The sequence below is a fragment of the Mixia osmundae genome (genome assembly GCF_000708205.1).
Source record: "Mixia osmundae IAM 14324 unplaced genomic scaffold scaffold_2, whole genome shotgun sequence".
Taxonomy (NCBI): Eukaryota; Fungi; Basidiomycota; class Mixiomycetes; order Mixiales; family Mixiaceae; genus Mixia; species Mixia osmundae.
In genome coordinates, this window is record NW_014575562.1 from 1,616 (window position 1) to 22,003 (window position 20,388).

At 54.5% G+C, this 20,388-nt stretch overlaps 11 protein-coding genes across 11 annotated transcripts; 5 read left to right on the forward strand and 6 right to left on the reverse strand.

Annotated features, from left to right (window-relative positions):
* Nucleotides 1-1,907: 1,907 nt before the first annotated feature.
* Nucleotides 1,908-2,111, forward strand: L969DRAFT_45244 (uncharacterized protein; the record flags this gene model as incomplete). The annotated part of the gene is made up of 2 exons (XM_014714275.1): nucleotides 1,908-1,976; nucleotides 2,031-2,111. 2 exons carry the CDS (start codon nucleotides 1,908-1,910, stop codon nucleotides 2,109-2,111), a joined length of 150 nt encoding a protein of 49 aa, XP_014569761.1.
* Nucleotides 2,112-2,493: 382 nt separating this feature from the next.
* On the reverse strand, nucleotides 2,494-2,973 carry L969DRAFT_84837 (uncharacterized protein). The gene has a single exon (XM_014714276.1). The coding sequence runs from the start codon at nucleotides 2,963-2,965 to the stop codon at nucleotides 2,744-2,746; it is 222 nt and encodes a 73-aa protein (XP_014569762.1). The 5' UTR covers nucleotides 2,966-2,973; the 3' UTR covers nucleotides 2,494-2,743.
* A 381-nt stretch (nucleotides 2,974-3,354) lies between these two features.
* Nucleotides 3,355-3,865, reverse strand: L969DRAFT_84838 (uncharacterized protein). Its single transcript, XM_014714277.1, has one exon. It carries the CDS (start codon nucleotides 3,719-3,721, stop codon nucleotides 3,470-3,472), a length of 252 nt encoding a protein of 83 aa, XP_014569763.1. The 5' UTR covers nucleotides 3,722-3,865; the 3' UTR covers nucleotides 3,355-3,469.
* A 417-nt stretch (nucleotides 3,866-4,282) lies between these two features.
* Nucleotides 4,283-5,747, reverse strand: L969DRAFT_45132 (uncharacterized protein; the record flags this gene model as incomplete). The annotated part of the gene is made up of 5 exons (XM_014714278.1): nucleotides 4,283-5,242; nucleotides 5,295-5,397; nucleotides 5,455-5,530; nucleotides 5,579-5,642; nucleotides 5,697-5,747. Coding segments are annotated over 5 exons (1,254 nt in total), but the record flags the coding sequence as incomplete, so codon positions are not given.
* A 162-nt stretch (nucleotides 5,748-5,909) lies between these two features.
* L969DRAFT_44592 (uncharacterized protein) lies at nucleotides 5,910-9,340 on the reverse strand (the record flags this gene model as incomplete). Its single annotated transcript, XM_014714279.1, has 7 exons — nucleotides 5,910-7,405; nucleotides 7,454-7,575; nucleotides 7,622-7,908; nucleotides 7,961-8,388; nucleotides 8,438-9,092; nucleotides 9,141-9,236; nucleotides 9,290-9,340. 7 exons carry the CDS (start codon nucleotides 9,338-9,340, stop codon nucleotides 5,910-5,912), a joined length of 3,135 nt encoding a protein of 1,044 aa, XP_014569765.1.
* A 364-nt stretch (nucleotides 9,341-9,704) lies between these two features.
* On the forward strand, nucleotides 9,705-10,694 carry L969DRAFT_101359 (uncharacterized protein; the record flags this gene model as incomplete). The annotated part of the gene is made up of 4 exons (XM_014714280.1): nucleotides 9,705-10,000; nucleotides 10,046-10,150; nucleotides 10,196-10,318; nucleotides 10,370-10,694. 4 exons carry the CDS (start codon nucleotides 9,705-9,707, stop codon nucleotides 10,692-10,694), a joined length of 849 nt encoding a protein of 282 aa, XP_014569766.1.
* Nucleotides 10,695-10,702: 8 nt separating this feature from the next.
* L969DRAFT_15144 (uncharacterized protein) lies at nucleotides 10,703-12,127 on the reverse strand (the record flags this gene model as incomplete). The annotated part of the gene is made up of 1 exon (XM_014714189.1): nucleotides 10,703-12,127. The coding sequence occupies one exon, from the start codon at nucleotides 12,125-12,127 to the stop codon at nucleotides 10,703-10,705; it is 1,425 nt and encodes a 474-aa protein (XP_014569675.1).
* A 117-nt stretch (nucleotides 12,128-12,244) lies between these two features.
* On the forward strand, nucleotides 12,245-12,741 carry L969DRAFT_45452 (uncharacterized protein; the record flags this gene model as incomplete). Its single annotated transcript, XM_014714281.1, has 2 exons — nucleotides 12,245-12,401; nucleotides 12,458-12,741. The coding sequence occupies 2 exons, from the start codon at nucleotides 12,245-12,247 to the stop codon at nucleotides 12,739-12,741; spliced, it is 441 nt and encodes a 146-aa protein (XP_014569767.1).
* A 154-nt stretch (nucleotides 12,742-12,895) lies between these two features.
* Nucleotides 12,896-13,912, forward strand: L969DRAFT_15145 (uncharacterized protein; the record flags this gene model as incomplete). The annotated part of the gene is made up of 6 exons (XM_014714190.1): nucleotides 12,896-12,931; nucleotides 12,982-13,213; nucleotides 13,269-13,388; nucleotides 13,449-13,587; nucleotides 13,638-13,724; nucleotides 13,777-13,912. The coding sequence occupies 6 exons, from the start codon at nucleotides 12,896-12,898 to the stop codon at nucleotides 13,910-13,912; spliced, it is 750 nt and encodes a 249-aa protein (XP_014569676.1).
* Nucleotides 13,913-14,002: 90 nt separating this feature from the next.
* L969DRAFT_57957 (uncharacterized protein) lies at nucleotides 14,003-18,348 on the forward strand. The gene is made up of 5 exons (XM_014714282.1): nucleotides 14,003-14,174; nucleotides 14,225-15,993; nucleotides 16,044-16,339; nucleotides 16,427-16,794; nucleotides 16,837-18,348. The coding sequence occupies exons 1-5, from the start codon at nucleotides 14,048-14,050 to the stop codon at nucleotides 18,303-18,305; spliced, it is 4,029 nt and encodes a 1,342-aa protein (XP_014569768.1). The 5' UTR covers nucleotides 14,003-14,047; the 3' UTR covers nucleotides 18,306-18,348.
* On the reverse strand, nucleotides 18,302-20,301 carry L969DRAFT_84847 (uncharacterized protein). The gene is made up of 5 exons (XM_014714283.1): nucleotides 19,892-20,301; nucleotides 19,419-19,832; nucleotides 19,022-19,369; nucleotides 18,744-18,850; nucleotides 18,302-18,693 (listed from the first exon to the last, which is right to left on the reverse strand). The coding sequence occupies exons 1-5, from the start codon at nucleotides 20,270-20,272 to the stop codon at nucleotides 18,378-18,380; spliced, it is 1,566 nt and encodes a 521-aa protein (XP_014569769.1). The 5' UTR covers nucleotides 20,273-20,301; the 3' UTR covers nucleotides 18,302-18,377.
* Nucleotides 20,302-20,388: the final 87 nt, after the last annotated feature.

Genomic DNA, 20,388 nt, shown 5'->3' on the forward strand with positions numbered 1-20,388 from the left:
GCCAGCTCAGCAATGTCGAATTGGGACGACAACACATGTGGACAGCTATTGAGAGTACAATGACGACCGCCCAAATCTGGTAAGCGGTGCATAATCCATCGCGGGACATGAATGGTGCCGGCAGTGCGAGTTGGTCNGAGTCATTGCCGGAATAGACAAGCCCAAGCTGGTAGGGCGCCGATAGACCAAGTTGCCANNTTNCGGANNNTTNGANCAGTCTGACCAGCCGCACGGCACAGATATCATATGATGCAAGCNCGATAGACATCTGCTGAGTGATTTGAGATCGTTAGCTGAGATATGACAGAAAGGGCTCATTTCTGTCGAGTGGCCTTGCTCGACGATGACTCGATGTGGTGTGCATGTGCAATCAGTGTGGTGCATATACTGGCAGGCGAGAGCGTCTGTTCTTCTGATCGCTGCCGTTCTCACTGGAGTGGATGAGATGGTCTTGCTGGCAGTTCTCCAGCCTGACGTGTTGNCTCGTAGCTAGTCGCCAGTAAGAGATGATTGCTCGCTAGTGTCCCACGCTCTCTGACTATCGGCGCTGTGACGCATGATCTGACCATGTCTGAGCGTATCATCAGTGACTGTAGCTCGCAGTGTCTATAGCTGATGTCTGCGGCATGAAGGAAGATAGGCGACGCGACTTGGCGTGATTTGGCAGCTCGTGGCAGTCGTGTCGATTGGACTCTGCAAGGTATGCGCTACTCGACGATACATGATTAGACTGGACGACTGAGCGAGAAGTGACGAAAGGAAGGTATAGCGGAGAGCCAATCCATCTGTATGATATATGTCGACGATCAGAAAGGATAGCACCGCTTTGCCATTGGCGAGTAGTGAAATGCCAGGGAATTTCTTCAATTTGCTTTGCCAAAACTCAACATTGCGTAATTCATGGGGAAATTATTAATCACCCAAGTATCTGAGTGGCGTGATTTATTTAGGCGCGTTGGCAGGACAATAGCTTGACCACAGCGACTTTAGCGAAGACATTCATACTCTTCACTCGGTCGCACTGCTGCATTTCATTGGTGCGGTAGCCAGTCGCCATCAGTATTTACACCTAACGAGTTGCAATCTGAGAGATCGCCTGAAGACTGCCTGCAACGACTGCACCGATTCAAAGGGACGGACAGTCAGTCTGCGCCAAAACAGTATCCACAGATATGCGTTCGTACTCCGGAGCAGGTTGAGCTATCTTCACTCGCAATACCAGCTCATTCAGAGAGCTCGATGTTGCCTGTCTGGCNGGCAGTACGACTGAAGTCATGCCTTGAGACGGTACCATACATCAATAGTCTCCAGGATAGTATCCAGCGGACGATTGATGCAATATTGCTCGAGCGGATGTCGACAGCAGTAAATGATTTTCTGCTGCTGAGATGCGTNCTAAATGTGGTCNNGATGGTCATCGCTGCGCTCGTCCAAGTGATATGCTCCATCAGATCATTGCAAGCGCTAAGCCACCACTAGCTTTGAAGACTCAAAGAAGGGCCTGCCACAGTGCTCGATATGTGACACGGCGAGTTGTACGGCTGACAAACGGCTTGTTGCTTGTGATGACCTCTCGCCGTGTCTTTACTATGCACTTGACATTCTCTAGTGGATAGTCTTCAGGTCCGGCTGTTTGTCTCGACCATTACTGTCACTTTCTGGGGCGTTTCTTTGTCTTCCACGAGGTGCTCACTTGTTGCTGAATTGTCAGATGACAGATTCAAGATCCTTGGTGCCTTTCGATTTCAATGCACCATTGGGAGGATCGATGAAATCAGAGACTTCGATCGCTTGCAGCGGATGTTATTCAACTTGAGCTGCGCGTATGATGTGCATGAAGAGAGAAACATGTATCAATGGAAATCACATGCGCCGGCAGACAGATCGATGTTCTAAATTCGTTTAGTATGCGTCCGCTTGACGATGATGACAGCGTGATCTGTCAGCTTGTATTCTCCACTTCCCTCGCGCGAAAGGTTTGATGGCGGCTGAGCCTGAATTGCTCTTTTCTGACCAACAATTGATGACAGCGCGTGGCTGGACCATATCGGGTAGCGAACGCAAAGCCGAGAGTTCTCGCAGGGGAATCAAAGATCGCTCGTCGGATCTAGCTCGTGGCTCGACAGCAATACAGCCGACTTACCGGCAGCACTGACAAAAGCAACACCTTCTTTCCTCAGCGCTTACGTCTGCAATGCATCTACATTGTCTCGCTGCTTGGCGAGGCTTCTCTCTCATGAGGCAATTCAGATCATGCCTCCACGGTNAGCCTCTCGCNGCCCNAGCGATCGNCNGCTGATGTNNNAACAGCACTCCTGTCAAATTACATNTTGAGCAGTCGTGGAAGACGTGCTGGCCGTCTTTGGACTGGACGCTGTCGACTACTCATCGCTCAAAGTGCGCCGAAGAGCTATGCGAATATCAAANAGCATCTTTCAGTCGGTTGCTGCCNCAGTCAAGGTAGCNAGCCTAGAAAATGCTCGAATATCCCCATGTCTATCTTATTCTGGCATCTCTTATCTTTCATGATTTTGCATTCCCTATTCTCCGCATAGTATCAGGTTGACTTTGTCTGTGAGTGTAACACCGATCTCGCGCGTACCGGCCGCGCGGCTCTTGTTATACGGCAACACAAGCGAGCTTGAGGTCAAACGAGACGCAAAGAAAGCGCGCGGTGATCTGAAAGCATTCCTTCGGGGGACCTATCCCGTTTTTGGAATCCTTGATGGCTTTTGCAATGCAATCACAAATTCAGTCGTGCTGTTGCCGCACAGCCGCGTGCGTGCCGCAAAGACGTCCTTGGACTAGGAAAGTAGTAGGGCCGGTGGAAAGCGGTTGACCAACAAAATGTCAGCCTAAAGTCAGCTGTTGGATTCCTCAAGGTGCCCACATCGGGCAGCATGATACATACACCCGCGAATGACAGGGCAGTCATCATGAGCGAGAAAGCAAGAGCGCTTGACATCACTAGGCCGGGCGTCGACCGAGGAGAGCCGAAGTGATCAGCTCCGTATAGATCGCCGACGGACGGGCATAAGGCACGCGCGGCCAAAGTCCGACGGAGCTTAGGAATCGCTGACTGATTGCTTACTCCGCACATGTTCGGCACTATCGCGCTTGTCCTCGGTCTTATTATGACTCGAGACACATAAGAAGCNAGGCCGTGAAAGATCTCACCAGCAANCACACTAGNAAGCACACAGGCAAGCAAGCAAAAGAGACACAATGACAAAGCTTATCGTCGTGTTCAATGCTACTAGCCAACAAGGCTCAACCATCATCGAGTCTATCATTCGTGATGACCAACTNTCCCGCCAGTTCAGCATCCGCGCGGTCATGAGCGACCCAGAAGAGCCAGCTGCAGCAGAGCTAGAGGCAAAAGGCATCGAGGTCTATGCGGGCAGTCTTGACGATGTCGAATCAGTCACCGCTGCAGTCGAGGGTGCATTCAGCGTCGTCGGAATGGTACCTATTGCGGATGACAGACTTCAAGCAACGAAGATGAGCAGGCAATCGAGCAGACAATGCCGCTATAGCCATAGTCAACAGAGCAGGCAGCCATCACAAAGCTCTCGCGCGCCCATTGAAGCCCGCGCTTGGCGAGCTGCTCGGCAATTATTGATGTAGAGATCGCCTGCCACCCTTCATCTCGAAATATCTGCCCCCTGCTGTTCGCCTCGAAGCAATCAGCCAGCATCTGTCGGATTAACGCCAAGACCATATCTTCGCGGAGACAATTGGTGCGCCCAGTCGCAGCACTGCTTCACCGCGCAACCAGCTCGTTGTCCTCGATGAGGACAGGCGTTGAGCTCTAGGTGACTACTGTAGAGTCTTTGACTTGTCGACCAGTATCAAATGCAAACGCAATGTTTATTTGCTTTTCGTGCACTCTCATGTGAACAGCTCTATCGCAGGGTGTGTGCAATGACGAGACATTCAGAGCTTCAGAGACCAAGCACGGCAGTATATATGATCGCGCTTGCAAAGATTAAGCGACCACGGGCTATGCGCCAGACATGGCTCAACGGATGAGCGTCAAGTCGGGCTCATAGCCTGTAGGGCTTTTCACAGACTCACGAAGCCATGCATCTCAGCTTTGCTCTTCATACGTCACCATCTCCTCGAGTCAATGTCAGTCGTCATCTGTCGGCACTTGCCGTGAAATGAAATGCTGGTGATCATACAATCCATAAATTCCGCTTTGGCTTGGCAAAGCTGTTGATTACACGTTATGCAATCTACAGATCACATTTTTTGGCCCCGAGAAGACCTGCAGCGTGCTCTATTGTCGCACGATAGCAGCCGCACGCCCACGAGCGCCTCGTCCTCTGAAACCACCGCGTCTGCCACGGTTTGCGACGCCAGCTTCACCAAAGGTATTAAGATTTTTGTTTCGTTCAGCATTGCGATCGAAACGTTGCTCATTGTTGATAGCCCGCTCTTTGATCTCTGTGGAGATGTCGTCAAAAAAGCTGCTTTTCTTGTCATAGAAGGTCTCATCCGCAGGAATCGTGACGAGGTCTGGCGCAGCGTCCTTGCTGAATTTCGCATTGCTCTCTTGAAAGTCGAATTCGGTGGCAGGCACGTCGACAGGTCGTGCAGGTGCTTGTGGAGCCCGTCGACTACCGCCGCCACGTCCATTCGTCGCCTCGGCTCCAATTCCCGGATGTCCGCGCCCTCGACCTCTTCCGCGGCCTCGTCCAGTGCCTGGATCTTGCTGAGGCGCGCGCTGCTGTCGCTGAGCTGCGCTCTGATCCTGCATAGTCATCTGACCAACGCCTGAGGCGAGCGATTCGATAGGCGGGCCAACGTTGGCAGCTGTCGCAGCCCGTGGTACAGCGGGCGCAGCAGGGGAAGCTTTGACACCGGCAGCAATTTGAGCCATTGTGCGGGGCGCAGGAGGCACGACAGGAGTGGGTGCGGGCGCTGCTTGGTTGGCCGGAGTCGGTTGAGCAGGTAAAGGTCCGCGTGCAGATCCGTTTGGTCGGGATTGTTGCAAGGGCGGTGCTGGCTGTGATGGTCTCATCGTCGCCGTCTGAGGCTGACCTGGCTGGTAGGGCATATGTCCAGGATGAACATATTGTGCAAACTTGGGCTGGATAGGAGCGGATGGCTGGGGATGTGCTTGCTGGGCAGGTGTCCTCTGCTGTTGCTGCTGCTGTTGCGGAGCCAGAGGTTGCTGAGGAGGAGGTCGCGCTTGTGGCTGCTGAGCTGGTGGTCTCGCTTGCGGTGGGGCGGTAGTCTGTCGGCGTAATGGATCAGACAGGCTCGGCGCAATCTCATAATGCAAGTACAGTGAGAATCGCTGGGTCCTGAGGTGCTTGTGCTGCAGGTGCGGCGGGAGGCTGCTGCTCGATGGAAATGTCCTTGACTTCCGATGCCTTGAAGAGCACATATCTGTCAGTAAGATGCGTCAGCATGACCGATCGACCGCTCGATAGACAAGCAACACACTCGTAAACGTCCTTGCCAGCAGGTATCTCCCTCGACGGATCCGCTTGACGGCCCTCCGTGCCCAGCGAGGTCACTGCTTGCGAGATCAGCCGAGTGAACGAGCTACAGGCAGCGAGCCGAGCACCATTGGTGAGTGTGAGCGTTGCTGCGACGGGGTCGATGGCAGTCAGAGTGCCACGATAGCGTATCTGAGCCAGTGAGCGAGAGGTCAGACGAGGGCACCGAGCAGACTCTTTGCTTACGTTGCTCGCCGAGATCAGCGAGATCTGGCTTCCGATGAATGGCGCTGCCTGGAGGATCGCATGCCTGCATGAGCAACGCTGTCGACTCTGTGCGGTCCTCCACTGACCATGCTCCAAACCGGCGGCTCGCTCTACGGTCTTGCGCTAAGCCAGACGCGCTCAACTTTGCTCACTCTCATCAGCATGACCGACTCCTCGTAGGTACATGCATGACTAGCTCCACGGGTTGGCTTCAAGTACGGCCTGTGTCTTCTCGGGACTGCTCGCTTGTTCTTTGAGAAGCCCTGCAGCAGTCGCTTGCTCTTCCTTTGTGAGCCCGGAAGCCTCTGGAGTGTTGCCGCCGTGAACTTGCAGAAAGTCATCGACTTCGTCCATAAGTCGCTGGTCATCGTGCGACTGAGCGTGATCATCTGCCTCGTCTTCATCCTCCCCAAAATCAATCGCAAACTGGGGTCGGCTGGCAAGCTCGACAGGATCTGGCCCGACTGCCGGGTTATCGGGCGAGGGGTCTGCCCAGGGAGACGGATATGCAGGTTGTCTCATTGCGGCTGCCGATAATGGGTTGATATTCGTGGCCGGCGATGCTGGTACGAAGGAGCCTCCCGGACGAGGTGAGTACGGGGTGAGCAGCGATTCGCGCGCTTTTGGCTCTGCATACGCTGCAGCTCCTTGCAGCTTGCCGATGGCAGGCTTATTCTCGACGGTCTGGATCTCAAGACGCTGACCGACATGATCTGCCAACCGATTGATACGCTCACGGTTGTCATCGTTGACAAACATGCCAATCAGACCGCCCAGTAAACGGCCTGCGCCAGTCTTGGGTGCAACAGGTGTCTCGTCAACGAGGACTTCGAGCTGCCATGAGTGCGTCAAGTCGGCATCGAAGAAAGACTCGAGCAGTTCATCAGCCAGAACGACCATCCTGAAAGTTGCCAGATTCAGATAGGGGTGCCGGGAATTCTCCTCGACAAGTGACTTTCGCCGTCCATGCGTCTTGCGTTCTTCCTCCTGCCTGTCTTCTGCCGCCTTATCTGCCGGCGGTTGAAGCGCTTCTGCGTATTCAAAGCAATTCTGCATGAGATTCGACACGGCGCCGAGATATTGATCCCCAGGTTCGTTGCGAAAGATAAAGAGCAAAGACTCTGATAGCTGCAGTACCTCGTCCTTTGTCAGAGCGCCATCTTTGTTGTTGTCGTGCAGTGTAAAGAACCATTCGATGTTGCCCATCAAATCGTTGAACATGGCACGGTCAAGTCCCGAGACGATGTTCTGCAATGAGAGTGCCCCCTTGCGGTCGACATCCCAGGCGTAAAAGATTCTGTTGATCAAGTCATGGTCGACAGGCATGCGCACGAGATGCTCGTGAAAAGCGTTGCGAACAATGCGCTCATCTCTCCCCCAAGTGGTCAAATTTGCCATGAGCTGTTGAAACGCAGTACGATCTATGCGAATTTCTGGTCGATCCGGATCGCTTCTGTCGACGACGACGCCTGGCCTCGCTTCCTTGGAGCCCGTCGCCTCCATCGTCTCTTTAGTCTGGAAGATCGCCATCTGAAAGTTGTCATAGATGATGCCCAGCTTGTCTTTGTCAAGCCGACCTGGCCGCCGCAGGTTACGTACAGCTGTGCGCTTGGCATATGTCTCGATTGATTCGACGATCTCGGTCCGAAAGCGCTTCCTCTGAGCTGCGATCGTGTCTTCCGTAATGTCTGCACCACGAGTCAGCTGCATCCTTTCATGGCTCGCAAGGAGCGTACGGGAGAATTCTCTGAAGGCGACGACCAGTAGTTCCTGAAACTTTGTCACTTGACGAAGCCGCGAATCATCAGAGTCTGGATGAGCAGACTGGCCGAGTGATGCAAAGTAGGTCTTTATGCAGCTAGAGAGCGCGTCAGCAGAATGGGTGCGAGGCCTAGACTACTCACTTGATAAACATGCCATCGTCTGTGACCTGCAATAGCTCCTCGCCGTTGATCTTGAGAATGGCGAGGCTGATCTGGAATAATACTTTCGGACCCATGAGGAAGAAGCAGTCGACCACGCGAAACGCAAAGACCATCGGCATAGAGCTGATGAACAGACTTAGGAACCAAGGCAGCGAGACGACTTGAAGCTGGACGTCAGCCTCGCGAAAGTGATCGTGTATGATAGGCAATGTCTTTTGCACCAGAGTCTCAAAGACTTTCTGGTCTAGCAGCGTGCCGACCATGCTCTGATGAACGATCAGCGCAAGCCCTTCGCCTCGTAAGCATGGGCAAGCTTACCGGACTATAGTAGCCAGGAACCAGTTGGTCGCAGAGAACGTTGAGAAGCCAGAAGCACTGCTCCTCCGATAGATATATGAGAAAAGAGGCGACGATGATGTTCATAGCCTGGCAATAGCCTAGGTCGGGATTTTTCCAGCTATAGGCTGACAGAACGCGGCGCAGAGCAGCGATGCCCTCCTCTGTTTGGTATGCCGGATATTCCGGCAGGCTGCGGTACAGATCCTTCTCGATTTCGTCTGTGCTCATTGAAGTCTGACCAGCGTGATCAACTAATATTCGCTCGTATTCGCCTTGATGCGACATTCGCAGCAGGCCAGAACCAGAGGTGATCTCCCAAATCTCACCTCTCAGACGATTGGGCAGGCCGACTTGGATCAGGCGCGCAAATGACGGATACTGTACAAGGGTGAGATTCCGTCCGTTTACTGTTTACGGAATGAGCGCGCTGAACAACACATGGCCGGCAAGACGCACTTCTGATGAGATCCTTCCACAGCTTCATCTTGCTCTTCTCGCGTAGCTTGCGTGCGTCGCCGGGATATCGGAATACAAGGCCAAGACCGCCATGCCAACCTTGATCGAGCCCGCCGCGCGTTGTCCAAGGTTGTCCATGACCTTCGACCTCCTTTGCTTTGCCTTTACTATCGACGCCGTTTGGTATGAGATCGTCATCGTCCATCAGATTGGGGGACGCCAGAGGTGGTAATTTTGGCACAGCGTCATCTACAATGCCAGCTTGGACTTCCTCTGCAATGAGAATCTCTGAGAAAAAGGTAGACGTCGTGCGCTTCAGCGTCTTCATCTCCGGCAGAACCGTCTTGAGTTGTGACTTCAAGATGCCCGAGAACGAATCGCAGACGTTCCTGAGTGCGTTGAGCTGAAGCATGATCTTGCTCCCATGCCAAGTCTCGAGCGAAAGCGCGTATACACCCACGCCGACGGTCACGACGCGTGCCGGTGATTGTGATGAGCTCCCTGGGCCGTGCTTGGCAGGTCCACTCGTCAGACCGGTGCCCGTGCCGAGCTTCTCGACCCGACGGATGCAACAGAGTGGCATGACGAGCCGACATGCTCGACGGTCAAGGGAAATGAAGCAGATAAAGCGCGGCGTCAAATGTACTTTGCCAGACTGAGCTGGCGTTCAGCTGAAGCCCAAGACTGCGACTGTAATACGTACGTATAGTTCGGTCTTTCCCTTGAGTCCGAGGATTGAGTTGACTTCTATCAGGCTGCTCTCCGTCTCGGGCAAGCCAAAGAATCGCCGAAACAGCTCCTGCGCCGAGATTGGATCAGATACGCGGACGGGACCTAATGAGTCGGACGAACATCTTTCGTTGGATCCTTGAAATACGTTTGGTGTTGTGAGCGCCGCAGCATTGCGCCGGCGGCCGCCTCGGCGGTATGCGATACGCTTCTATATATGAACTCGGGCTAGCTTGCAGAGGCGTCCCAATCGATGCATTCCGATCCTAGCTCGCTGTACTACCGTCAGCGTGAGGAGAGATCGAGGAGCCCAAGTGGCTAGCCGCTGCGGCAGGATGCCACGAGCTGACTGTCGCGTGCTATTGACGACGCGCTCCTGCCAGCTCGCCGCTCGAATGCCGAGGGGCACAGCATCCTCGGCCAAGCATCATGACTGCTCACCTTTCCGTCTTCTCGCTATCGATGTCAGGCTCTACCGAGTGAGCAGAGCCTGATGGCACCGGGGATGCTAACGTCTCTGGCGATACTGTTGGTCGCAATGTCGGTCAGCTCGCTCGCACACATGGAATTGAAACATCCCTGGCCTTTCCGCTCGTCTTTTGATCCGAACAACAACTGGTCGACGATCGACTATAGCATGACGAACCCTCTCTGGCTCAACGGCTCAAATTATCCGTGCAAGCACTATCACACCCAATATCGATCAATGCCGGTCGTTGATACCCTCGTTGCTGGCTCGAGCTACCAGCTGCAGATATCCGGTACTGCCTACCATGATGGTGGCTCTTGTCAAATTGCAATCTCGTACGATGGAGGCCAGACATGGGGCGTGATGCAAGTCTTTTTCTGCCAGTGCGCTCGTAGCTCACCATCATGTAGCCATTCGATCGTCGGCGGATGCCCCCTTGTGCCGACGTACGACTTCATCGTCAATCCTGACCTGCCCAGCACAAGCAAAGCCCTGCTGAGCTGGACATGGATCAAGTGCGCTGTGCACGTGACGCTTGTTCCTCGTTGACCCGTGAACAGCAGCAAAGTCGGCTTTCGCAACCTCTACCAGAACTGCGCCATCGTTCGCGTCAACGGAAGCATATCGAGAAGCATCACCCTTCCGGCGCTCTATCTTGCTAATGTGCAAGGCACTCAATGCCTGTAAGATTCTTGCCAATCGGGTGTCACCAGTACGTCTCACGAGCAGCGCAGAACGGTCGAAGGGACCGAGCCCGTCTATCCTGTTCCCGGCGCGAGTTGGCAACTCGGTGGCTCCTTCTCAATGTACACGAGCTACCCGCCGGTGACTGTTCTGGCTTCTTGCTCGATCGATTACACACGCAACGTCACCATCGGCCCGCTCTCGAACGACATTGCTTCGCTCGACGTCAGCACAGATCCAGGTCCTAGAATCCGCATGGTTCGCTCAGTCGTAGAGCCGAGCGAGTTTGGTCGCTTTGTGCCTATCGGTACCCGCTTCTTTGCAAGACAGCATCCCGGCAGGCTGTTCTGGCAGATGCGTTCAAGCATGCAATGATCCACGTGTCATTTCCGTTCGCGCAAAACGCCAGGTGTTTGCAGGTTGGAAACGTCAAATAGTGTTTTGAAACCAGTCGGCAAGGTGAGATTACGGAGAATGACTCGTTGAAGGTGGGGAACGCCGCCCTGAATACGTGACCAGTCCTTGTATCCCATGGTATAGTAGGTGCCCGCTCGATAGCCAGGGTAGTCAATGTAGCCTTGGCGTTCGAGCTTGCGCTCGAGTTGTATGGCGCGTAGCGAAGAGTGGCAGAGTTGCAGGCAGGCAGCTGCAATATCGAGGACGGTCGTCGTGCAAGCTTCGATGCGCAGTTCTTCAAGAGTATCGCGTGAGTGATAGAGGAGCAAGCCGAGCAGATAACGGACAATGCTGCCCTCTTCGGTCGATTGCTCGCCATCGAGCTGACCGTCGAATTCGAGTGAGATACGCTTCAATTGGAGCCGCAGTGGGCGTATTCTGGACTTGCACAGAAAGTCGCCCAGTTCGCGTTCGATTTTCCAGACGTTCCAAGCGGTGATGGTGAGCTCTTCAAGTACGGATGGATCACACCGATCGCCATAGTCACTCATGACGTCTGCCAAACGGCCGTCTTTTGACTTGTCAAAATGTCTCGCCCCAGGCTCGGCATCGTTCTCAAGTGGCTCTGTGGGCTGCGCCTCGAAATGGCAGAGGTAGTTGAGCAAGGTGAGCAGACCTGGATCGCCCTTGTTGATGTTGAAGTGGAGGCTCTTGGCGCTCAGCAATCGGAAGACGGGGGGCACCTGAAGGTCACTGAGCGGTCGGCCTGTCATGACGAGTTTGCGAATTCTGCCCGAGCGATGGACCTGGTCGTCGAGGTCCGCTGTCTGAGGGCAGAGCATGTGTAAAAAGCTGGTGAACCGGCGTTTCTCGATTTGTACACGCCTGATGTAGGTTGACAGCTCGCTCCGTGAGGTACGAGCAGGCTCTAGTCTCAGCTGTGTGACGTTGGCGGTAGACAGGTAGTGGCCCTCGGGCGTCTTGAGAAGCTGGAGAAGCGCTTCTGATGATGGCGGCGTGTAGTTGATGCCAAAGGTGCGCAAGAAAGAGCGTCTGGCAGTGTAGGTGAGGGCAGAGTTCAGCACAGACAATACGTTGAGCTGAGCATGGTCCTGAGGGGTACTCAGTCGATTCCGATAGAACAAGAGATCGTCTTCAGGATGGACATCTTCGTCCCAGATGTGGTCAAAGATGAGCGACCAGATCTCGCCGGGCAGGCCGACTACATCTTCCTCCTCTCCATTGTCCTCGGTGCTCTCATATGCCGTCCCCACGTCGTCTGGCGCATCGTTATCCGAGCTCACAGTGGCGTGGCGAGTTCTTGGCTGACCATGCGATGCGCTCGGTCTTGCCTTTGACTTGCCCTTGCTGGCTGCTGTCCTACCTGGCCGTATACCTCGCCTGCCGACCATCGAGGGGCATGTGGCAGTGTGCCCTGTTGCGGATCCGGCTGGCCGTTCGAGCGAATTTCGAGCGTCGCGACGATGCGATCATCGATTTTTGGCTGTTGCCGAGCCACAGAGAGAGCGATGCCTCGACTGACGAGACTGATCAGGCGTCAGACGGCGGTAGTCGAGCGGGCAGCACAAGCCACTGCATCTCGTCCAAGCCATCTCATGCAAATTGGTGCCTCGACCGCAATTGCTCGACAAACGACCTGCCTAGATTCAGGGCGGCAGGCACGAGGTGAGCGAGTCTCACACTCTCTTCTCACCTACGACTGAGCCTGATCCATGGGGAAGCACCCGACTACCGATCCCTGGTATCGTCTCTACTCGCCGCTCGGGGTACGCCGCGAGAGTCCAGTCTTTTCGCTCGCCCGAGCATACTGCTCCCTTGTACGACTGGCGGGCTTCACTCGAGCATGCTCGGCAGCATACGTACGCATGTCAATGGTACAGCCTATCAGCCTTCGACTCGCAAGCGCAAGCGAAACTATGGCTTTCTCGCCCGACGCAGGAGCAGGACAGGCACCAAAATTCTGATTAGGCGAAGAGCCAAGGGTCGCATGTACCTCACTCATTGATCGTGCCTTTGCGCTTGCTGTGCATCTCTCCTTGAGCGCTAGACCGCCATGGTCATGATGCCGACTGCCTGCATGTATCGCACTCGGGCCGCGCTGTGCCTGTGTCGCGTCTCTCATACTTGCTCGATCGGCTATCGTGACTTGCAATAAGCGGATGACCATACGAGCCGTCATCTTTGACATCGGCGGGGTATGTGCTATCTGACAGTCGCTCCGGACAACCTGAATTTCCGATCGCAGGTCGTCGTGGGCTCGCCATTGGCCGGCATTGCAAAGTACGAGCTCGAGCATGGCCTGCCGGCACATTATCTCAATACTGCCATCACGGCTCGAGGCAAGGAGGGCAGCTTCCAACGCTTCGAGAGAGGCAAGCTAGAACTGGGTGCATTCCTCGAAGAATTTGGCATCGAGATGAGCGACGTCAGCTTCAACAATGAAGCTTACTCGGCATACTGTCGCAAGCTCGCCAAAGGTGCGCCCTCTGATCATCCGAGTGAAGCGATCCAAGCGACAAGCTTGATGTGTAGATATACCCAGCCTGCCGACAGAGCTTGATGTCGATGGACAGGACTTGTTCATCGTGTACATGCTGGGCGAAGCTTCAAAGATGGACCCGATCGTAGTCAACGCGATCAGGCGACTCAGGCGTCAGTCTGCTCGTTGCATGTCCTCCATACACGTTCACACTGACGAGAGAGCGACTGTAGAGAGCAAAAAGTACATTGTCGCCGCGCTATCCAATTCTTTTGAAGCGCCAAAAAGTACCAATGCATCTCAAGTCGGACCACCTCCGGAGCTTCGAGCCCTCTTTGATGACTACGTCGACAGCTGGGTCGTCGGCATGCGGTCCGCGACCGCTCTTTCAGATCTGTTCAGGCTTACAGACGGAATGCTAGGAAACCGGATCCAGAGATCTACAAATACACACTCGAACGACTCAAGATACGGCCCGATGAGGCGGTCTTCCTTGATGACATAGGCCTGTGCGTAGATTTCCTCTCTTGCCGCACGCTTACGCTCATGAACAGGCATCAGGAATCTGAAGCCGGCTCAAGATCTCGGGATGAAGACCATCCGAGTCTATCTCGGGAAATCGCGCGAGGCGATCAAGGAGCTGGAAGCTGTGCTCAGCATGGATTTATCTGCACCAGCACCAGAGAGCAGACTATAGCGCCTTGCAGTGTTGTATGACGATCTTGATGTGACGTGGCCCGTCGCTACGCACCATGTCACTGTCTGACGCGACCGTCAACGGCGCGCACGGCGATAGCGCGGGGTCCCTCCGATAAACTGAAAGCAGCACCCGATGGCAGGCATGCCAGGAGGCTATTCATCCAGTCCGGAGCCCATCGTCACACGCTCGATGGCAAGAGCAGCCCGAGCTCAGTCTGACTCACAAAGCACGCTTGACACGACCGACTCCTCCGAACTGGGTCAGTCGCTTACCGCAAGTCTTGCGAACCTCTGCTGAGGCTGGCAGAAGATCTCGAGGACGTATACTACATACAGGAGACTGACGAGGATGCTGATGCGGCTTCGATGGACGAAGATGGCACCATACGGCTCGCCGATCTTGACGAATTTGACGAGGACGATGACGATGAGGATGAGGAAGATGACTTTGAGCCTGATGACGATGATGAAGCAGAAGATGCGATGGACACCGCCGAAGGTGCAGAAGCTATCGAGAACATGACGATCGTCACCTCTTCGGGTGAACAGATCAGACTGGCAGAATTGCTCGCCGATGATCCGCCGCCGAGTGATGAGGCAGCACCAGCCGGGGTGCCTCGTCGGCCTATGGGTCGCACAGCCATCCAGACGCTCTTGAGAGCGCTCGCAAGCGGACGAGCAACTGTCCGACGAGGACCGGCAGCGCAAGCAGCGCGTGAGGCGGAAGAGGAAGAGGATGACGATGGCGACTATCAAGAAGAGGAGGAGGACGATGCATTTGGTGATCTCTTCGGCTATCGCAGAAGGCCGGCACGACGACAGCGTCCCCTGTTTGAACCGATCAAGAAGCCACTCAAGGAAGGCGTCGCACTCGAGCGATCAGGCGAATTCGGCCGCCCTCCTCAAAGATACTATGCCTCTGAACAGCAGCGCACCCTCCATGCCTCACGTAACGCCTTTGGTCTCGTGGATATGATGCGCAAGAGGGAGACAACGCGTGGGCGACGTACTTTCGAAGACTATTCCGATATTGCAATACCAAACACAGACGGTACCGAAGTCGCTCAATATGGTTCATCGGTCTATTGCGGCCAGTACTCCGAGGACGGTTCCTTCTTCTATACGTGCGCTCAAGACTTCAAGGTCAGGATCTACGATATGACGGCACCCTTGCGCACGACTCGCAAGGGCATCCTCGACACCTCCAATGGGCCATACCGCAATCCCAATCGGCGTGGCCAAGGTTACAGTGCATATCATGATGACAGAACGTCGCTCAAGTTGCTGAAGACGATACGTGCCACGCACGAATGTCGCTGGACGATCACCGATGCTAATCTATCGCCGGACAACTCTATGCTGATACACTCGACTATTGGATCAACAGTCAGTCTCATCAAGACGCGTGATGTCGATGAAGGAATCGAAAGCTCCAATCATGACCAGCAGCTGCTCAAATTTGGTGCGCACGCCTATGACGATTTCGGCATCTGGTCGATCCGCTTCTCTGGCGATGCCCGTGAAATCGTGGCCGGGGCGAGTAGAGGCAAAATCTTTGTGTACGATGTCGAAGCAGGCAAGCCCGTCCTGCGCATCCGAGCACATGACGACGATGTCAACGCCGTCTGTTTCGCCGACTCACTTTCTTCGAACGTCCTGATCAGTGGATCGGACGATGGTCTGGCCAAAGTCTGGGACCGTCGCTCGCTTGGCGACGGTCGAAAGGCCGGCGTGCTCGTCGGACATACCGAGGGACTGACCTTTGTCGCACCAAAAGGTGACGGCCGGTACGTACTCTCGAATGGAAAAGACAGCTGCGCCAAGCTTTGGGATCTTCGCAAGATGTACTCTTCCGAAGAATACGATAATCTTGAAAGACTCGATGTTGGTGTGCAAGGCTTCGACTATCGATTTGGTGGCTACACAAAGCCCAAATATCGCCGCCATCCTCAGACATGCGAAGTCACTTCATTCACGGGTCATTCAGTCACAAAGACGCTCATCAGAGCGCACTTTTCACCCATCGCGACGACTGGCCAGAGATACATCTATTCTGGTTCGGCAGATGGCAGGATTCACGTGAGCCGCACAATCTCCTTCCTTTTGAGCATCAGCTGATTGCCGGGCAGATATGGTCGCTGGATGGTCAAGTCGTTCAGATCCTTGACCGACGCAAAGCGACGCCCTTGTTTGGCTCAGACGGGGAACCGAATGACCCTTCTGCGCCCGAAGCGCCGCCCAGTCAGCACAACTACGATTCAGTCGTCCGGGACGTCAGCTGGGCACCCTTTGAGCCGACGATCATCTCGACATCCTGGGAGAGCTCTGTCGGCTCGTCTGGCTCCATCGCAATGCATGAATGGAAAGCAGAAGGCAAGCATCATGATGACAACCGAGGCATTCAGCGCAATTGGAATCTCGCCTAGTATGCCCGTTGTGTTCTGCGTGATATGTATTGAATGATGTACTTGTTGTGTGCATCATTGCAAAAGGCTGCTATCGCATCGCGCAGTGCTAGTGCGCCGCTGCGCAGAGGCCTTGTCGCGACTCAGCAAGATCACCGTCGCGCGCGAGCCGTGCTTTTGTCGTTTGATGAGCTCTTGACCTGTGCCGATCACCACAATATGCGCCGACTCGTGCTTGCCGCTGCTTGCTTCGTATCTGCTGCAGCAGCCAATCGTCTTGGGCCGCGCAAACTTGCTTTTGGCCGTGCATCGTCTTTATCAGAACATGTTGCAGCGCTCCCGGGCGAGTCGGCTGCACCTTACCAAAACGTGCAAGTTACTGTTCCGCCTTTGCTCGGTGATGCGAAGAAGCTCTGCGATCAGGTTTTGCTCGATCAATATGTGTTTGCCAACAGCTTCTACACGCCTGCTGCGAGTCTCATCGTGTCTGCCTTGCGAAACGCCCACTGAGCCCGAGATGTGCAGATCAAGGGCTTTGCAGTACCAAGCGAATGCGGCGCACTCGCAGACATTGATCGGCTCGTTCTTGAGCTGACTGTGCGCTCGATCGGCACTCAGTACGATCGTCTTTCAAACATCTTTATCAACGATATCGAGGTTCTGCGCACATCGACAGCTGAACCCATCAGACGACCGCCGGGTATCACTTGGACTGTGACCAAGGATATCACACGCTACCTGGGTCTCATCGACGCCAAGACCAATCGCCTTGTCATGCACCTCAACAACTTGCTCGACGCATCGGCTGGGCTTGACGGCGTTTACAACGTCACTCTCAGCCTTCAATACTATTCCAAAGGTGACGGACGCCCTGCCACTAAGTCACAGGTGATCTTGCCTCTCGGACCGGGTGCTCTGCACGACAAATCGCAGTCGTCCGGTCTCTTCGTATTGCCCGGCGAAAGCCGTGCAGAGACGATTTTGCAGATACCAGAGACGACAGTCAGTCTGCTCGCAGAGATCTATGCGAGTGGTGCTGCGAACGAGGAGTTTTGGTATGCGTCTCCTGTCGATGAGCTTGTGCCCGAGATTGGACCGCAAGAAGGCAACCATGGCCCATTTCGAGAAGTTCAGCTGCACGTCGACTCCGTACTCGCAGGCGTTGTCTGGCCTTTCGCTGTGATCTATACCGGCGGGATTTCGCCGGCTCTTTGGCGGCCTATCGCAGCTTACGGCGCGTTTGATGCCCCATCATACTGGATCGATCTGTCTCCTTTCATACCGACGCTTGTAGATGGCAGGCATCATTCATTCGAGTTCAAAATCATTGGACAAGGGCCAGGAGGTGCTACCAACTCGAGCTGGCTCGTATCAGGCAATTTGCAGGCATTTCTCTCGCCTACGGGCAAGAAACCTACTGGCCGGATGATCTCGACCACGAATGAGCCGATCGACGTTTCGTCAGAGATCCTGCATCTCAGCAAGGGCGAATCGGGCGCCATTGTCACTGCTAAGCGTGATTTTACGATCACTGCCGAGCTCGATGGGCTTCTGACTACGTTCCATCAAAATCTGACGTTTACGAATAAGCAGATCTACACCGATTCGACACAGATCGTGATTCAGGATACAGGCTATACATCTATGTCTGCACGTTCTGGGCACCCAATCATGTCTGTCCAGCAACGATTCCCACTCCACATGACGACGACGATGACTGCGGCAGATTCAATCGAGGCAGTCGTCAAACATGGCTACGAGTCCGTCTGGACAAAGTCGGGCGTTGCAGATGGAGGTAGTATCAAAACGGAGCAGATGGGAGTCTCTATGCTCAAGCTGGATCCGAAGACCGGCCGTGTCACAGCCGGCACTGGGAATACGACTCAGACCTACAGATACCAGGATGCAACGAATCTCTATACTCGTGACATAGAGGCCCGTAATCTGACGATTGTGAGAGACGAAACCGGCGGCAACGTTGCTTGAGGCTGTATGCTTGTACTTCGATATGCAGTTTTTTGATCAGAACAACAAAATTCATATCTAGACGAGACTGGTTCAGTGCTGACTCCAGTCAATCTTGCTGATGTCGATGCCCTCTTGGACCATCTCATAAAGCGGTGAGAGATCGCGCAGTCGCCTGACGATCTGTACCATCTTTTCGGCAACAAAGTCAACCTCTGCCTCGGTAGTGAAGCGTCCCAGTCCGAATCGGATCGAAGAATGTGCCATGTCTTCAGCCGAGCCAAGCGCGCGAAGCACATAACTAGGCTCGAGTGATGCGGAGGTGCAGGCGCTGCCAGAGCTCAACGCGATGTCTTTTAGCGCCATGAGGAGTGATTCGCCTTCGATGTATGCGAACGAGAGATTAAGACTTCGATGAGAAAGTCAGCGGGCATGTCTGACAGCGAGAGCAAGACTGACCAGCCTGGATAGCCTGCGACATCACCGTTGCGGACAATGTCGGTGCAGGCGCTAGTCAATTTGTTGTAGAGCCGATCTGACAAACGTTTGACATGCTCGTGATCAAACTGCGCACAACCGTCAGCGGCCATACAGTCGGCGCACAGGATGGAAAGCGTCAGAACCCCTGCAGAGAAGCGTCATGCGGTCGCTGCAAGCGCCGTCTGATATAGATGACAAAAGAGGACGTCTTCGTCATGCTGGGGGTACAAGAGGAAGGTCGCGGAGAAAGCGCTCACTTTCATGTCTTCCTTTGCAATTCGGCAAGCCTCGCCGAATCCCACGGCAAGAGGCGCAGGCACGGTACCGGAGCGCAGGCCGCGCTCCTGTCCGCCACCTGTCATGATGGGCTCAAGTCTGACTCGAGGCCGTCGTCGGACGTAGGCAGCTCCAATGCCTTTGGGACCGTAGATCTTGTGGGCAGATATCGACATGAGGTCGACGCCCATCTCATCGACATTGAGCGGAATTTTGCCAAAAGCTTGTGCGGCATCGGTGTGGAAAAAGACACCCTTGTGCTTCTTTGCAATGGCGCCAATCTCCTTGATGGGTTGAATGGTACCAATTTCATTGTTGATCGTCATGATCTATGTGAGCGCGTTAAATTTGATCAACGAGTAAAGGTGTGTCACTGACCGAGATGAGGCAAGTGTCGGGCCTGATGGACTTCTCGAGCAGCTCTAGATCGACCAGTCCGTTTTGCTTGACGGGCAGATAGGTCACGTCGAAGCCTTCATCTTGCAGAACCCGACAAGAGTCCAGGACGCACTTGTGCTCCGTCTGTGTGGTGATGATGTGCTTTTTGCCCGACCGACCGTAAAAGCGTGCGACACCCTTTATCGACATATTATTGGTCTCGGTAGCGCCAGAAGTGAAGATGATGTCCTTTGGGTTGGCGCCAATCAGGCTCGCCACTTGAACACGAGCATCCTCGACTGCCTTCTCAGTCTCCCAGCCATAGGCATGCGTGCGCGAATGAGGATTGCCAAACTGGTTCGTCATGAACGGCATCATGGCATCTAGCACTCGTGGGTCGATGGGTGTCGTTGCCTGTCATGCGTAGGCTGACCGGTCAGTCATCGACAAAATGGGCGCATCGAAAGACTTGCCTGCATGTCCAGATAGATTGGCCTCCCAAGCATCTCACTCGTGGCATTGTTGACCTCGAAGCCCGGGATTTCTTCGCCGGGCTTGAGTATAAGATCGTCGGGGCTGTCACGCATTGCTTCGATATCAGTGTCCAGCGGCGAAGGCCGATGCTCTTGCGTGTCTGCAATTGTTGCGAGCGTCCGGGTCGCTGCCGGAGCAGTCGATCGTACTGATCTATTGAGACTGAACAAAGCAGCGTCACTTGCTGACCGGTTCGGTACGGGAGTAGCAAGTCTCGGAGTCGATGTGATTGTGCGATGGCTGGCGGCAACGATCCGCGAGGCATGGTGCGCACCAGACAGAGTCCGCTTGGTTGCTTGGCAGCAAGACCTGTGCAACATGTTGCTTGTCGATGCAAAGGCAATGCTGGAGTGCATCTTGGTGCTCCGAGCAGTCTGCCGCTGTCCTTACCATCGACAGCCAGTAATTGACACAACCATCGACGTGTCAGGCACGC

Coding starts and splice junctions, on each gene's coding strand:
- L969DRAFT_84837 (XM_014714276.1), bottom strand. CDS start 2,965: ATGTCAAGCGCTCTTGCTTTCTCGCTCATGATGACTGCCCTGTCATTC.
- L969DRAFT_84838 (XM_014714277.1), bottom strand. CDS start 3,721: ATGGTCTTGGCGTTAATCCGACAGATGCTGGCTGATTGCTTCGAGGCG.
- L969DRAFT_57957 (XM_014714282.1), top strand. CDS start 14,048: ATGGCAGGCATGCCAGGAGGCTATTCATCCAGTCCGGAGCCCATCGTC. Junction 15,994..16,043: donor CGGCAGATGGCAGGATTCAC/GTGAGCCGCACA, acceptor ATTGCCGGGCAG/ATATGGTCGCTGGATGGTCA. Junction 16,795..16,836: donor CTTCTACACGCCTGCTGCGA/GTCTCATCGTGT, acceptor ACTGAGCCCGAG/ATGTGCAGATCAAGGGCTTT.
- L969DRAFT_84847 (XM_014714283.1), bottom strand. CDS start 20,272: ATGTTGCACAGGTCTTGCTGCCAAGCAACCAAGCGGACTCTGTCTGGT. Junction 19,370..19,418: donor CCGACACTTGCCTCATCTCG/GTCAGTGACACA, acceptor GCGCTCACATAG/ATCATGACGATCAACAATGA. Junction 18,694..18,743: donor GTCGCAGGCTATCCAGGCTG/GTCAGTCTTGCT, acceptor TTCTCATCGAAG/TCTTAATCTCTCGTTCGCAT.